Genomic DNA, 13,348 nt, shown 5'->3' on the forward strand with positions numbered 1-13,348 from the left:
TCAGATTTGTTGATGTTTGGCAGGCCGTCAAGGACGAGGAACGGTGGGCCGGAGGTTTCCGCTCCAGCTCGGGCTCAACCTCGAAGCGCACGAAGCATGCGACGAGTGGCCAATACTCGTCTGGTGGTGACACCGATGGCATCAGCCAACCTGAGGCTGAATCCCAGGAGTTTGCGGGTACGGTCGGCGATGCTGGAGGATCCGCGCGTGGGCGCCGTCGGCCGCAAGGGACGAAGGCGGCGAAAGCGGCTAGAGCAAGGAAGGGCCGAGGCGAATCAAGCCAGCCGGCCTCGGGCTCGCGGGGAGGCTCGGACACACTTATGGTGGCGTACATGACCGCCACAATGGCGGACACTTCCCACTTCTCGTACGCCCAATTCACGGCCTGGTGGAACGGAATTGTTGCTATGGCAGCACAACTTGACCTTCCGACACCCCCTAAACCTCGACCGCCTCCAGAGGATGATTCACCGGCGGAGTAGTTTTTTTTTATTTTGTGTGTTTTTTTATTTTGTGTCTTTTTTATTTTGTGTGTTTATTTAGTTTGTGTGTTTTTTAATAAAGTGTGGTTTTTAATAAAGTGTGTTTGTTTAAATTGAATTGGGTAGAAAAAAAAATTCTAAATGAAATTGAATGAATAGTAATTAAGGGACGGTATAGAGACGGTTAAGAGACGGAGCGTTGCAGGTTCCGTCCCTTAGTTAAGGGATGGAGGAAAAAAGGACAGTGAGGCCCTCAAATAGTGCTCAAATAGTAGTTAAGAGACGGTTTAAGGGACGGTATAGAGACAGCGTAGTGGATGGCCTTATACTATTTTCAAATCTATATTCAAACCTATTTTCAACAATACAACGGTAAAAAATTTCTAGTACTATATCTTTTAAAATACCGTCAAACCAAAATCTGTTCATCAGCAGAAAATTCAGTTCGTTCATCAATCGCAACACTTAAGCTCGGAATTTCCGCCATTCCAATCTCTATACAGTTCCTGTCGAGACCGATCTCCGACTCACCTTCAACTCTATTTCCAGTTTTGCTCTTGAATTTCGCCATCAAACTGAGCTCGTTAACCGCATCACCAATCTGTTCCACGCTAGAAACCATGTCGATCATCACCACGGCAATATGTATTATTTGCAGAATATCGCTTTCATCTCCCCTAATACCCGATCGCAGTAGAATTTTTAGATTTGCCGACGCCGTTTTTAGGTTTGCGATGTGTGAATTAGCTGATGATGGCTTCGTCATTGTTTCTATTGCCCATGCTAACTCTTTTAATGCCTTTCCAGATTCTGAAAAGGCCTCTTGGATTGTGCATTGGATCTCTTGGGGTGCCTGTAGTTGTGGCAAAAATTATAGTTGTACTTAATTCTACGGCCGATTTATGAATGCTATACTGATGTATGCATGTGAAATTACGTGTTTATTAATGTGTAGTTTAGTTCATGAGATGAAGCATTGTTGAATCTAGAAAAATGTTTGAGATGTACTTGAATGTTGTCATTGATTGGTTCAAGTCGGCAGGCACACTGCCTTGTCAAGTTTCCTATTTTGAGGTATTGTTTCCATGGGTGGCGAAACATGAACTGACCATGCCCCGGCTCCCATCCGGCTAGATTGGCCTGTAAAATATGGAATTCCCTATCAATAATGGAAGATTCACAGTTAAAAAACATGTCTAGTTTGATAGTAAGTTGTTTCACTTACCAATGTTTCTTCCCTTCCTTTTGAATCAACAAGGATACTGTTTAGGTTGCTTATAGATGGTTTTGTTATCTCTATCCGTGCATCACACGATGTTTTGAAACACTGATCCATGTGCCCTGTGTTGATAGGGAAAATTGAATGATCATGTTTAGGAATCAGTCCAACATCATATCTGTATTAAGTGATGTAATATCGTAGAATACCTTCCAGGAAATTTCCAAGTTGGCTTATGTTTTTACCCACATATTTGTGAAGATCTTCACCGGCCCACACAGGGTAGATGAGGATGCAGACAGCCAGGCAAGTTGATGCACCAATGACTATGGTTACAAGCCTCGCTTGAGCCAACTTTATGACTTCATTCATTCGAAGACCAGATATGGAAACCAGGCTAAATGTCAAAATGAATATAACCATCCCATAGTCATATTTGGCCTTCACTTTGGGGAAGAATCGTACGAAACTCATGGCTACAGCTGCAAAGGTACATGCTATTTTAGTAATGGGATCAGGAACTTTAGGGTTGTATCTTCCTTGCTGCATATTTACCTTGTATGAATACAAATAGTCCAATAACATATGCTTCGTTTTTCCCCCCACTCAAGATGGCCAAGTGATTAGCTCCAAGAGCAAGAGCAGCAGCTGCTAAGGTTGCTAATCCTCTGTTCAGGCATTTTCCAATTGTTCCGCCTAAAAACAACATAAATAATGATTCAGCCATTTAGGTTTCTTTCCCGAAACTAGTAGTATGTGACATTGCCTAGATAATTTGGTCTATGTTAGTATATTTGTTAAGCTTTTGACAAGTTAAAAGTAGGGTATGCTTGAGTTCAAGGGATGTAAGAACATACCTACTGAGAATTCAAAGACGACGACCACGGTCATGACAGCCCACATTGCAGAGGCACCAAGGTTGTCGTACAGAGGCTGGAGGTAGTACAACAATGATACTAATGTTACTGTAAGTCCGACCTTGAGAGAATGGATCAATCTTCTTTGATCGTCCTTTGCTAGGTTTATTGCTTGCCTAGCTACTCCACTTAGTTTAGCTAGTGGCTTAGATGGAATATCTCTAAACCACAACCACCCCCTTATGAGAATGGTAGGTTTCTCTGAGTTTTCTGGCCCCACCATTGGTGTCTTTTGAATAAGACTATTAACAGGTTTAACGTGGAATGGAGGTAACAAGCTGGCTCTTTAATCAGAGCTGTATGGATTGAGTTACTTATATAGGAACATAATGCAAAGAGGAATATAATCATAGGAATCGGTTCATTTGTGAAAAAGAATGGTCTTTGTGCCTTTTTGGAGTTGTACCAAACAAGTACTAGATTCTAGTGAAAATATGAGGCTGCTTTAGCTGGTTGATCGAAGTGGGGTTTCATAATTATTGCAAGACATGTTGCTCATCAATAGGAGAGAAAGATTTAAAAGATATTTTTTACAAGTTTCCAATAAACAACAGTTTGCTTGTGGTTGAGGCATAATATATTGGGAGCTTTACCAGGAATAGCAGGTGTAATTTTAGGTATATTTACATTGTGCGACAGAGTGTAAATACTTTTGAGTATGTTTTTATAAACACTTACACGCCGTATACTCGGTATTCCATCTTGTATTCAATGAATGCACAAGTTTTGATTGTTTGTGTTATGTGAGACAAGAACTTTTGTTCTTTTTTACCTGTGCTTCTAACTTTATCAAGCTTTAACCATTTGGAGTAGTAAGCTCCATCAAATTTATCATGTGCAATGTACTTGCTCTACCACTTCATCTCTCCTACACAGCTAGAGTTTTGTTGGAACATTTTCAACAACATGTTTTCTAATGACTGTGAAGCCTAATGTGGTGAGGTTGCCATACAGTCTTACCATTCGCTCGCGTCTCAAGATCAATGCTAACTTCAGCATCTGAGGGTCTTTTCTGGCCTTAAGCATCTAGTTTTACTGAAAACTACATAGTAAAAGTAGTGCATATGATGCTGATTTCATTTGACAATGTTCCTTATCTGCTATGTCTTAAATATAATCTGCACTATGAATTAATTTGGGTCTGAGCCCTGCAAATAGAATATCTGCAGCTCCAACAACAACACATATATCTCCAAAGTTTATCATGCACGTTATTTTCAGTCATGCATCATTCATTTCTGCTGCGCGATACATCTAGTGTGTATCCTATCCTCCAGGTTACGTCTGAGACTCTTAGTTTGAAATCAGTCTGCACCGTCAATTACAGTTGTCATGCAGCAGCATCTAGCTCTTGGACTGAGAGATCAGTTCAATGTTGTTCACTTTTTCAAGAGCCTGATTAGACCTTAAAGTTCAACATGCTTTATGTCTGTTGTCCTTCGTCCTCCAACCTTTATTTTATATGTTTTCGTATTCTAGGACTGAGAAGAGCTCTGGAAAGTTGAAGCACGAAGAAAAAAGAGGAGAAAACCATCAGTTTGACAGGTAAAGTTACCAGAGAATTAAAAAAGAATATTTGTGTTAATAGTGATGAGATATATGGTGGTGAACCTGATTCCTGCTTGGTCTATATTTTGTCATGCGGAATTGATAATAAACAGAAAAATTCTTGCATAATGTGAAGTGTTTGAAATGATATAATAGCAACTCCCACTCCTCAGAAATTAAGGATGTAATGCCCTATAAATAAGTCTGTCAGTTTCATGTATAATTAGACTGAGCTATAGGGTATTTGATGTAGTCTATTTCAATAGATATAGTTCTCCTCTCAGGCTCAGCCGATAAATATCGATGCTCATATATATAGGTGGTGTTCGGTTTCCAAGATAAAATAATACTAAGATATAATCTAGGATTGAATTGTGAGATTATTTTAGTCATAGGGGGTTAGCTATGACTAATTATCTCATGATTATCCATTTAGTATTGAGTTGTGTGGTTGAATCTCATGAACTAAACACACTACAAATTTAATCTCGGGATACAATCTTGCCAACCGAACATTCCCCATAACTTTTTGGCCCAGATCTAACTTTGAGATTGAACCCAAAACTTATCTCCGTTGATTAAGATTCACGAGATACCAAAAATAAATTAATGAAAGCCCAAACAGTTAAAATAACAAGAGATTATAATAAAGTAATGATTAAATTAGTCTTAATCATTTTCTATCCATATCAAAATAAGCTGCAAATATCCAGATGAAGAGAGCAGAGTGTTACAGTCTTACAGAGATCAAGCTAGCTAAACTATTATATATACTCCATAATAATGATTAACGAGTAATAATTAGTATATAATAAACGAGGTTATAAATTATAGGCCAGAAAACAGCAGTGTTCCAGAGATCAAGCTATAGCTAAATTGTGATTTGGTGATCTTTAATGTGTAATTATATAATAATCGAGGTTTATTGGCCAGAAAATAGCACTTTCCTGAAAGACTAGAGTTTATGAAAAGGGAAATCGCGTATCTTTGTTTTAGTTATGTATACGTTTTATTCTATATCTACGACTGATCATATCTTTTGTTTCTTCCTCAATTAGAATTAAGTGATTCTGATTTCTGGATATGTATATTTAATGAAGTAATTAGAAATCACTTTTTAAAGTATTTTTGTTACCAAACTTTTAAACCAATAAATTGTTTTTGTTGAAAATCTTGTCGATATTACATGTTTACATAAATAATACTCGATAAAATTTGTCATTTATTTCATTTCGTCATTTATTTCATTTTTTTGTACGTTTCTAAAAATTTATCCCCTTTCACTTTTACCATATTTGGTAGTGGACCTCATACTCCTCTAAGGCCACCCCCAACGCATTACCCGGGCGGCTCGAGTCTCGTCCCTGCGTGACGAGACGGGCGCGGGACGCGTTGCAGCGTCCCGTCCCGTCAGCATCCCGCCGAGACCCCCGTCACGCCGAGGCAACGCGCGAGCTGTCTCGCCACGCGCTTGCACGACGTGGCGCCCTCCGGGGCAATGCGTGACGCCCACTCGCTGGCCCGCGAGTGGGTTTCGTCACGCTGACGCAATAAATCATTTTTTTAAAAAAATTGAATTTAATAATAAATAAATAAATAAAATCCGAAAACGGTATTATTATCGTTTTCGACCGTTTTCCATTTTTATTTATTTATTTTTTTACTCTATAAATACTCATATTTCATCCTCATTTCACACACAAACACACATCTAATTCTCTCAAATCATCTCTCTTTCCACTCCAATTTTCATCTCAAATCATCTCTTTTATTCTTCTCTCAAAGTTAATCGATCTAATGGATCCATTTGAGCAAATGCGTCGAATAATGGAAGAATCACTTGAAGAAGATCGACGTCGGGAGGCGGAGGAAGCCGCGCCGCCCCAAAGACACTCCCGGACTTACATCCATCGTAACTGGGAGGAAGCTGCCGCAAGGTTAGTACGCGACTACTTCTGCGATAACCCGGTATGGGAAGATACCTACTTTCGTCGCCGTTTCCGCATCCGGCAACCGCTATTTCTCCACATTGCAAATACATTGGCGGCCCGGGAAGAGTTCTTCCAAGAAAGGTTTGACGCCGTCGGCCGTCCCAGCCACACGACGCTGCAGAAATGTACTGCAGCAATCCGTCAGCTTGCGACTGGATAAATGGCGGATGTGTTCGACGAATACCTCCACATTGGAGAAAGCACTGGGAGAATGTGCTTGATCCAATTCTGTAAAGGCGTCCGGGCAGCCTTCACCGACGAATTTCTCCGAAAGACAAGCACGACAGATTGCCAGTTTCTGATCCGCCTTCACGAAGAAGTGCACGGATTCCCCGGGATGCTTGGCAGCGTCGATTGCATGTTACCCGATGGCGTGAAGGGGGTCGTACACGAGCGGCCACAAAGGCACCCACCCCACCGTTATACTCGTGGCCGTTGCCGACTACCGGCTGTGAATCTGGCATGCGTAATTCGGGGTCCCCGGCTCGAACAACGACATAAACGTGCTCCACCAATTCGACCTCTTTGCCGAAGTTTTGGATGGTAAAGCGTCGGCCATCAACTTCACCGCTAACAACCGGCGCTATAAAATGAGGTACTATCTTGGCGACGACATCTACTCGAAGTGGCCAACCTTCGTGAAGACGTGCACCAGGCCTGTGAACGCAAAGCAGACTCTTTTTGCGCAGAAGCAGGAGGTTGCGTGGAAGGATGTGAAGCGGGCGTTCGGGGTTCTCCAAGCGCGCTTCAACATTATCAAAGCCCCGGCTCGTACGTGGTTCATGGAGAGCATGGTCGACATCATGTATACGTGCATAATCTTGCACAACATGATTGTCCAAGACGAAGGACCCGAGGCGGGAAATTGGTTCGACCCTGAAGCCCCCGGTAGCTCAACCGCAAGTAGTCCGCCTCGAAGTGGAGTGCATCCGTCTATACAAGAACGGTTGTCTATTCAGGCAAAGACACGTAACACTACCGCCCACGTCCAACTCCAAGATGATCTAATTGAGCACATTTGGGCAAACTTTGGCAACCGGTAGACTCACATCATCGCCGGTAGAATTTTTTTTTCCTCAAACACCATCACGGCGGGGGGTTAAGGCTGACCCCCAACCTGTCTATATCAAAAATCATCAAAAAGAACATATATCAACCAAGCCCAAAAGTGACTCGGTCCGCACGAGAGATACAAATCACAAGAGCTAACAACGCTACTATGGTATCCCCACAGACCGGGTACTAACCATCTAACTAACGAGAAAACAAACATAACAAATCTATACATCAAAATAATAACAAGGATGATGGCCAAATGTTGGCCAAATCCAAAGGAAAACAAAAAACCATAAATCAAAACCCCGAACCATGTGAAGTAGTCATCCATCTCGATATCTGAATCTTAAGTTCGGATAGCCCAACTGGTCCATCCTGACGAGCGACTTCAAATACCGAGGCGCTGAATCCACATAAAAGAAGGTGATGGCAGGGTCTGGACCCCCTACCTGCCAGAAAATCAGCTGGTCGGTTGCCCTCTCGATAGATGTGAGAGAACATGACATGTAGCTGTGAGATCAAAGTGCGAATGCGAGCCATGTGATGTCTCACATCCGCTGCTCCTCCGCGTCCTGAAGTGAACACCGCGACCACTGCAGCTGCATCCATCTCGACCCAAACCTGCGAGGAGAACTGCATAGCCAATGTCAACCCGTGAAGAAGAGCTAAAAGCTCCGCCTCGAAGGCCGACCTAGCTACGAGGGGCGTACAAAAGGCCCCCAAGAGAGAACTGTCTGAGCCTCGAACCACTCCCCCACCGCCTGCCTGTCCCGTCGAGGTGATAAAGGCCCCATCGGTGTTCAGTTTCACCCAAGGATCGTTGGGTGGATGCCAAAGCACACTGAGGGACCTCAAAACTCGCCGGCGAGGAGGAACCAAAGGCGTAAAGTCAATGACCGGGGTGCAACCGCGCCAATGAAGGGGGACTAGCACACCCGCCGCCACCAAGATCCGCAGATGTTGTACAACCTTCCAAATAACATGTGAAGAACGAAAAGAAATGCCGCGGTGCTTGTAGCTATTCCTCTCCGTCCAAATAAACCAGTATACCAAACATGGAATAATGAAGCTGATGTGCAAGACGGTGGCCCTGTGAGAGGACCTCCACCAAAAAACCTAATCTAAGTGCAATATCAGTGCACGTGTGAATGTGTGTGCTAATGTAAGGGAACCAGCCATCAAAGTAATCCCAAACCGATCTCGCCAAAGGACTCGACACAAACAAATGCTGAAACGACTCGACTGCAAAAGAAGAGACACAACACAGACACTTGGATGCAAGAGAGATACCACGGGCTTGAACATAACACTCAACAGGGAGCCTCTGGAGGAGGAGGCGCCAGATGAAGACAGAGATGGTCGGGGTCAGCCCAACATTCCAAAACATGCGAAGTCCGAAATGTCTAGGGGACCGTGTCCGGATGAGCTCCCAAGCTGAGGCCGTCGAGAACTCGCCATCACCAGTCAGGCTCCATCGCATCACATCCCGCCTGTCCACCTCGATCGGAACAGCCCTGATAGAATCCAACACATACAAAGACACACCATACAAGGCCAAATAATCATGCAGTTTATCAACATGTCAAGTATGATCACGCCATAACCTAGAAACCTCAGCGACAGGGAAATAGTCCCAGGCGGACAATAGGTCCTAAGGGGAAGATCCCCGACCCACACGTCGTCCCAGAAACTATCCGCCCTTCACCGATGGACCATCTAATGAGACCATGCACCTGACCCCTAATACCAGTGAGGCGATGCCAGATAGGACTATCATGCGGAGAGTAAGGGGAAATGAAAGCACGACTAGCATGGCAACAATACTTGCGCATAGTGAACTGCGCCCATAAAGAATCCCGAGCGAGAAATCTCCACCAGAGCTTGATGCTGAAAGCTTTGACAACCTCGCGGAAACGACGGATGTCGAGGCCTCTCTCATCCAACGGCAAGCAAATCTTCTTCCTCCAGCTAACCCAGTGAATCTTCCTCTGCTCCCCAACCGTGCCCCAAAAGAACCGGGCCAAGATCTGCTCCAACTCCCTCATCCAATACTCATACGGCTTCAGGACCTGGAAGATGTGAAGAGGGATGGTGACAAGGGTGCTCTTGATCAGAGCGAGGCGCCCTCTAAGAGAAAGATGTCTATGAGAAGATCCCTGACCCACACGTCGTCCCAGAAACTATCCGCCCTTCACCGATGGACCATCTAATGAGACCATGCACCTGACCCCTAATACCAGTGAGGCGATGCCAGATAGGACTATCATGCGGAGAGTAAGGGGAAATGAAAGCACGGCCAGCATGGCAACAATACTTGCGCATAGTGAACTGCGCCCATAAAGAATCCCGAGCGAGAAATCTCCACCAGAGCTTGATGCTGAAAGCTTGGACAACCTCGCGGAAACGACGGATGTCGAGGCCTCCCTCATCCAACGGCAAGCAAATCTTCCTCTGCTCCCCAACCGTGCCCCAAAAGAACCGGGCCAAGATCTGCTCCAACTCCCTCATCCAATACTCATACGGCTTCAGGACCTGGAAGATGTGAAGAGGGATGGTGACAAGGGTGCTCTTGATCAGAGCGAGGCGCCCTCTAAGAGAAAGATGTCTATGAGAAGATCCCCGACCCACACGTCGTCCCAGAAACTATCCGCCCTTCACCGATGGACCATCTAATGAGACCATGCACCTGACCCCTAATACCAGTGAGGCGATGCCAGATAGGACTATCATGCGGAGAGTAAGGGGAAATGAAAGCACGACCAGCATGGCAACAATACTTGCGCATAGTGAACTGCGCCCATAAAGAATCCCGAGCGAGAAATCTCCACCAGAGCTTGATGCTGAAAGCTTTGACAACCTCGCGGAAACGACGGATGTCGAGGCCTCCCTCATCCAACGGCAAGCAAATCTTCTTCCTCCAGCTAACCCAGTGAATCTTCCTCTGCTCCCCAACCGTGCCCCAAAAGAACCGGGCCAAGATCTGCTCCAACTCCCTCATCCAATACTCATACGGCTTCAGGACCTGGAAGATGTGAAGAGGGATGGTGACAAGGGTGCTCTTGATCAGAGCGAGGCGCCCTCTAAGAGAAAGATGTCTATGAGACCAGCTGTAAATCCGGTCCACCATCTTCTATCGGATATCTAAAAGGTAGCCGGCCTTCAGCCCCCCTTTATAGATAGGGACATCAAGGTAAGTAAAAGGAAGGAATCCCTGTTGGAATCCACTCGCCTCTGCCACCTCAGCCGCCCAAGCGTCGAACTTCTCAAAGAGGTAGAAATGACTCTTTCTCCTGTTCACCATCTGACCCGACACGGCAGAATAGTGCTCAAGACAATGAACAAGCCTCTTCACTGACTGTCTGTGCGCCCTGACAAAGATGATAATGTCATCAGCATAAGACAAATGGGATATGATCGGCGCGCGTCTAGCACATCTATACTCCATATCCGGATGTGTGTCCACCAGCCTATTCAAGCTCCTCGAAAGATAATCTGCAGCAAGCACGAACAGTGATGGCGATAACGGATCTCCCTGGCGAAGTCCCCTCGTAGACTGAAAGAAACCTGCCGGAGCCCCGTTCACAAGCACTGAGAACCAGCATGAAGAGATGCATCGGTCGACCATACTCACCCACCCCTGTGGGCCCATCCTCTCAAGCACCAGGAGGCGAAAAGGCCACTCCACTCGATCATAGGCCTTTGCCATATCTAGCTTGAGGGCCAAATTAGGCGAGTTTGCCTTCTTAAAGAGCGACCTGCCGATGTCGTGAATCAGTTCCTGAGCCAAGAGCACATTATCACTAAGCAAACGACCCTTTACAAAACCGCTCTGGTTCGGCGCCAAAACTAGAGGAAGCAGCGGCGCCAAACGCGATGTCAAGATCTTAGTAATGATCTTGTTGGTCACATTGCAAAGGCTAATCGGCCTGTACTCTGCCCAGGTCGCCGGGCTTGCCTTCTTCGGCAAGAGTATGATGGTCGTTGGTAGAAATTAAATTATGTATTTTTCATTTTTTAGGATTTTTAATTATGTTTTGTTTTATTGTTTTAAGAGTGTAATGTTGTAATTTTATTTTATTTAATGAAATGTGTTTTTATTAATTGAATTTGTTGGAAATAAAAATAAAAAATGAAAATGAATTTAGAGCATCAAAATATACATAGTTGAATGACCTGACGTGGACTTCATCAAACAACGATCGATGACGTTTGCTTTTTCTCATACGCATCTATTATAAATTTGGTTTGACTAAGATTTTCTTTCGTCCGTGAAATTTTTTTGGTCAATAATTTGCATTTTAATTTCTTATATTTTAAATTATGTCTTTTTTTTTATTTATTTTGCCATGAATTTAATTATGTATTTTTTTAGGATTTTAAGTTGTATTTTTATTTTATTTAATGAAGTGTGTTTTTTATTAATTGAATTTGTTGGAAATAAAAATAAAAAATGAAATTGAATGAACAGTAATTTAAGAGACGGTTAAGAGACGGATAAGAGATGGAGGGTTGCAGGTTCTGTCCCTTAGTTAAGAGATGGAGTAAAAAAGTATAGTGAGGCCCATGAATAGTAATTTAAGAGACGGTTAAGGGAAGGATAAGAGACAGCGTTGTAGATGGCCTAACTCATTCACACTCACATTTTATTAGAAAACTAATACTACTAACTTTTTCAACTCATATTCTATTACATTTCTTAGAATCCGTGACAGGTCAAATGGTGACAAATTACAAGGCATGGAGGGAGTACTACTGTAGTGTACTACTCCCTTCGTCCACGATTTAAAGAGCCATTTTGACTCTGCACGAGTTTTAAGAAATTGTTTGACTTTGTGAAGAAAAGTAAAAGGAGTATTAGTTTTATATTGGATTGTAAGTGTAAAAAGTTGGTGGAATGTGGGGTTTGCATATTAAAAATGAAATAAAGTAAATGGTTCTATAAATCGTGGATAAACTAAAATGGCAAATAGACTTTTTAAATAGTGGACGGAGGGAGTATTATTCATTGCTAGATACTTATTTGGTTAGTACAAGGATTCATTTGTAATATTATTTGTTAATATTGAATTAAACCTGAATACTACTAGTACTACTTTTTTTTGGTGCCAACTAGTACTAACTACTAAGTGTCGAGAAAATCGTATGTTTGTCATTTTCGTGATCAAGGTTTTATTCTATCAAGCTACTAGTTCAGTACTTGGAAGCCATTTTTAGTAAAACAATGGAATGCCTGTTATATCATAAAAATATCACGAAAAGAAATTATCACATGCTCATTATTAATTAATTGCAGAATATGGTATTTTTATTTAGTATATACTCCATATAAAAGCATTATAACAAACGTTTGGAATTTTTTCAAAGCATGACGTCTATTTAAATTAACGAAGGTTTGTAAAATCAAAACATAAGGCCATCCACTATGCTGTCTCTATACCATCCCTTAATTACTATTTGACCACTATTTGAGGGCCCCACTATCCTTTTTTCCTCCATCCCTTAACTAAGGGACGGAACCTGCAACGCTCCGTCCCTTATTCCGTCTCTTAATTACTATTCATTCAATTTCATTTTTTATTTTTTTTCCCAACCCAATTCAATTAAAACAAACACACTTTATTAAAAAACACACAATATAAAAAACACACAACATAAAAAAACACAAAACATAATTTAAAATACAAATTTAAAGAAAAATAAAAAAAACTACTCCGCCGGCTAATCATCCTCCGGAGGCGGTCGAGGTTGAGGGGGAGTCGGAAGGCCAAGTTGTACTGCCATATGCACAATTCCGTTCCACCAGGCCGTGTATTGGGCGTACGAGAAGCGGGAAGTGTCCGCCATTGTGGCGGTCATGTACGCCACCATAAGTGTGTCCGAGCCTCCCCGCGAGCCCGATCCTGAGGCCGGCTGGCTTGATTCGCCTCGGCCCTTCCTTGCTCTAGCCGCTTTTGCCGCCTTCGTCCCTTGCGGCCGACGGCGCCCACTCGCGGATCCTCCAGCATCACCGACCGTACCCGCAAACTCCTGGGATTCAGCCTCAGGTTGGCTGATGCCCTCAGCGGTGTCACCACCAGACGAGTATTGGCCACTCGCCGTATGCTTCGTGCGCTTCGAGGTTGAGCCCGAGCTGGA

General features: G+C 43.4%; 1 protein-coding gene across 1 annotated transcript; it reads right to left on the reverse strand.

The window, feature by feature from the left end:
* Positions 1-782: 782 nt before the first annotated feature.
* LOC121770858 (aluminum-activated malate transporter 8-like) lies at positions 783-2,885 on the reverse strand. Its single transcript, XM_042167641.1, has 6 exons — positions 2,559-2,885; positions 2,257-2,397; positions 1,911-2,183; positions 1,708-1,823; positions 1,491-1,622; positions 783-1,335 (listed from the first exon to the last, which is right to left on the reverse strand). The coding sequence occupies exons 1-6, from the start codon at positions 2,839-2,841 to the stop codon at positions 892-894; spliced, it is 1,389 nt and encodes a 462-aa protein (XP_042023575.1). The 5' UTR covers positions 2,842-2,885; the 3' UTR covers positions 783-891.
* Between the last annotated feature and the right edge of the window lie 10,463 nt (positions 2,886-13,348).

Source organism: Salvia splendens, chromosome 2 (genome assembly GCF_004379255.2).
Source record: "Salvia splendens isolate huo1 chromosome 2, SspV2, whole genome shotgun sequence".
NCBI lineage: Eukaryota > Viridiplantae > Streptophyta > Magnoliopsida > Lamiales > Lamiaceae > Salvia > Salvia splendens.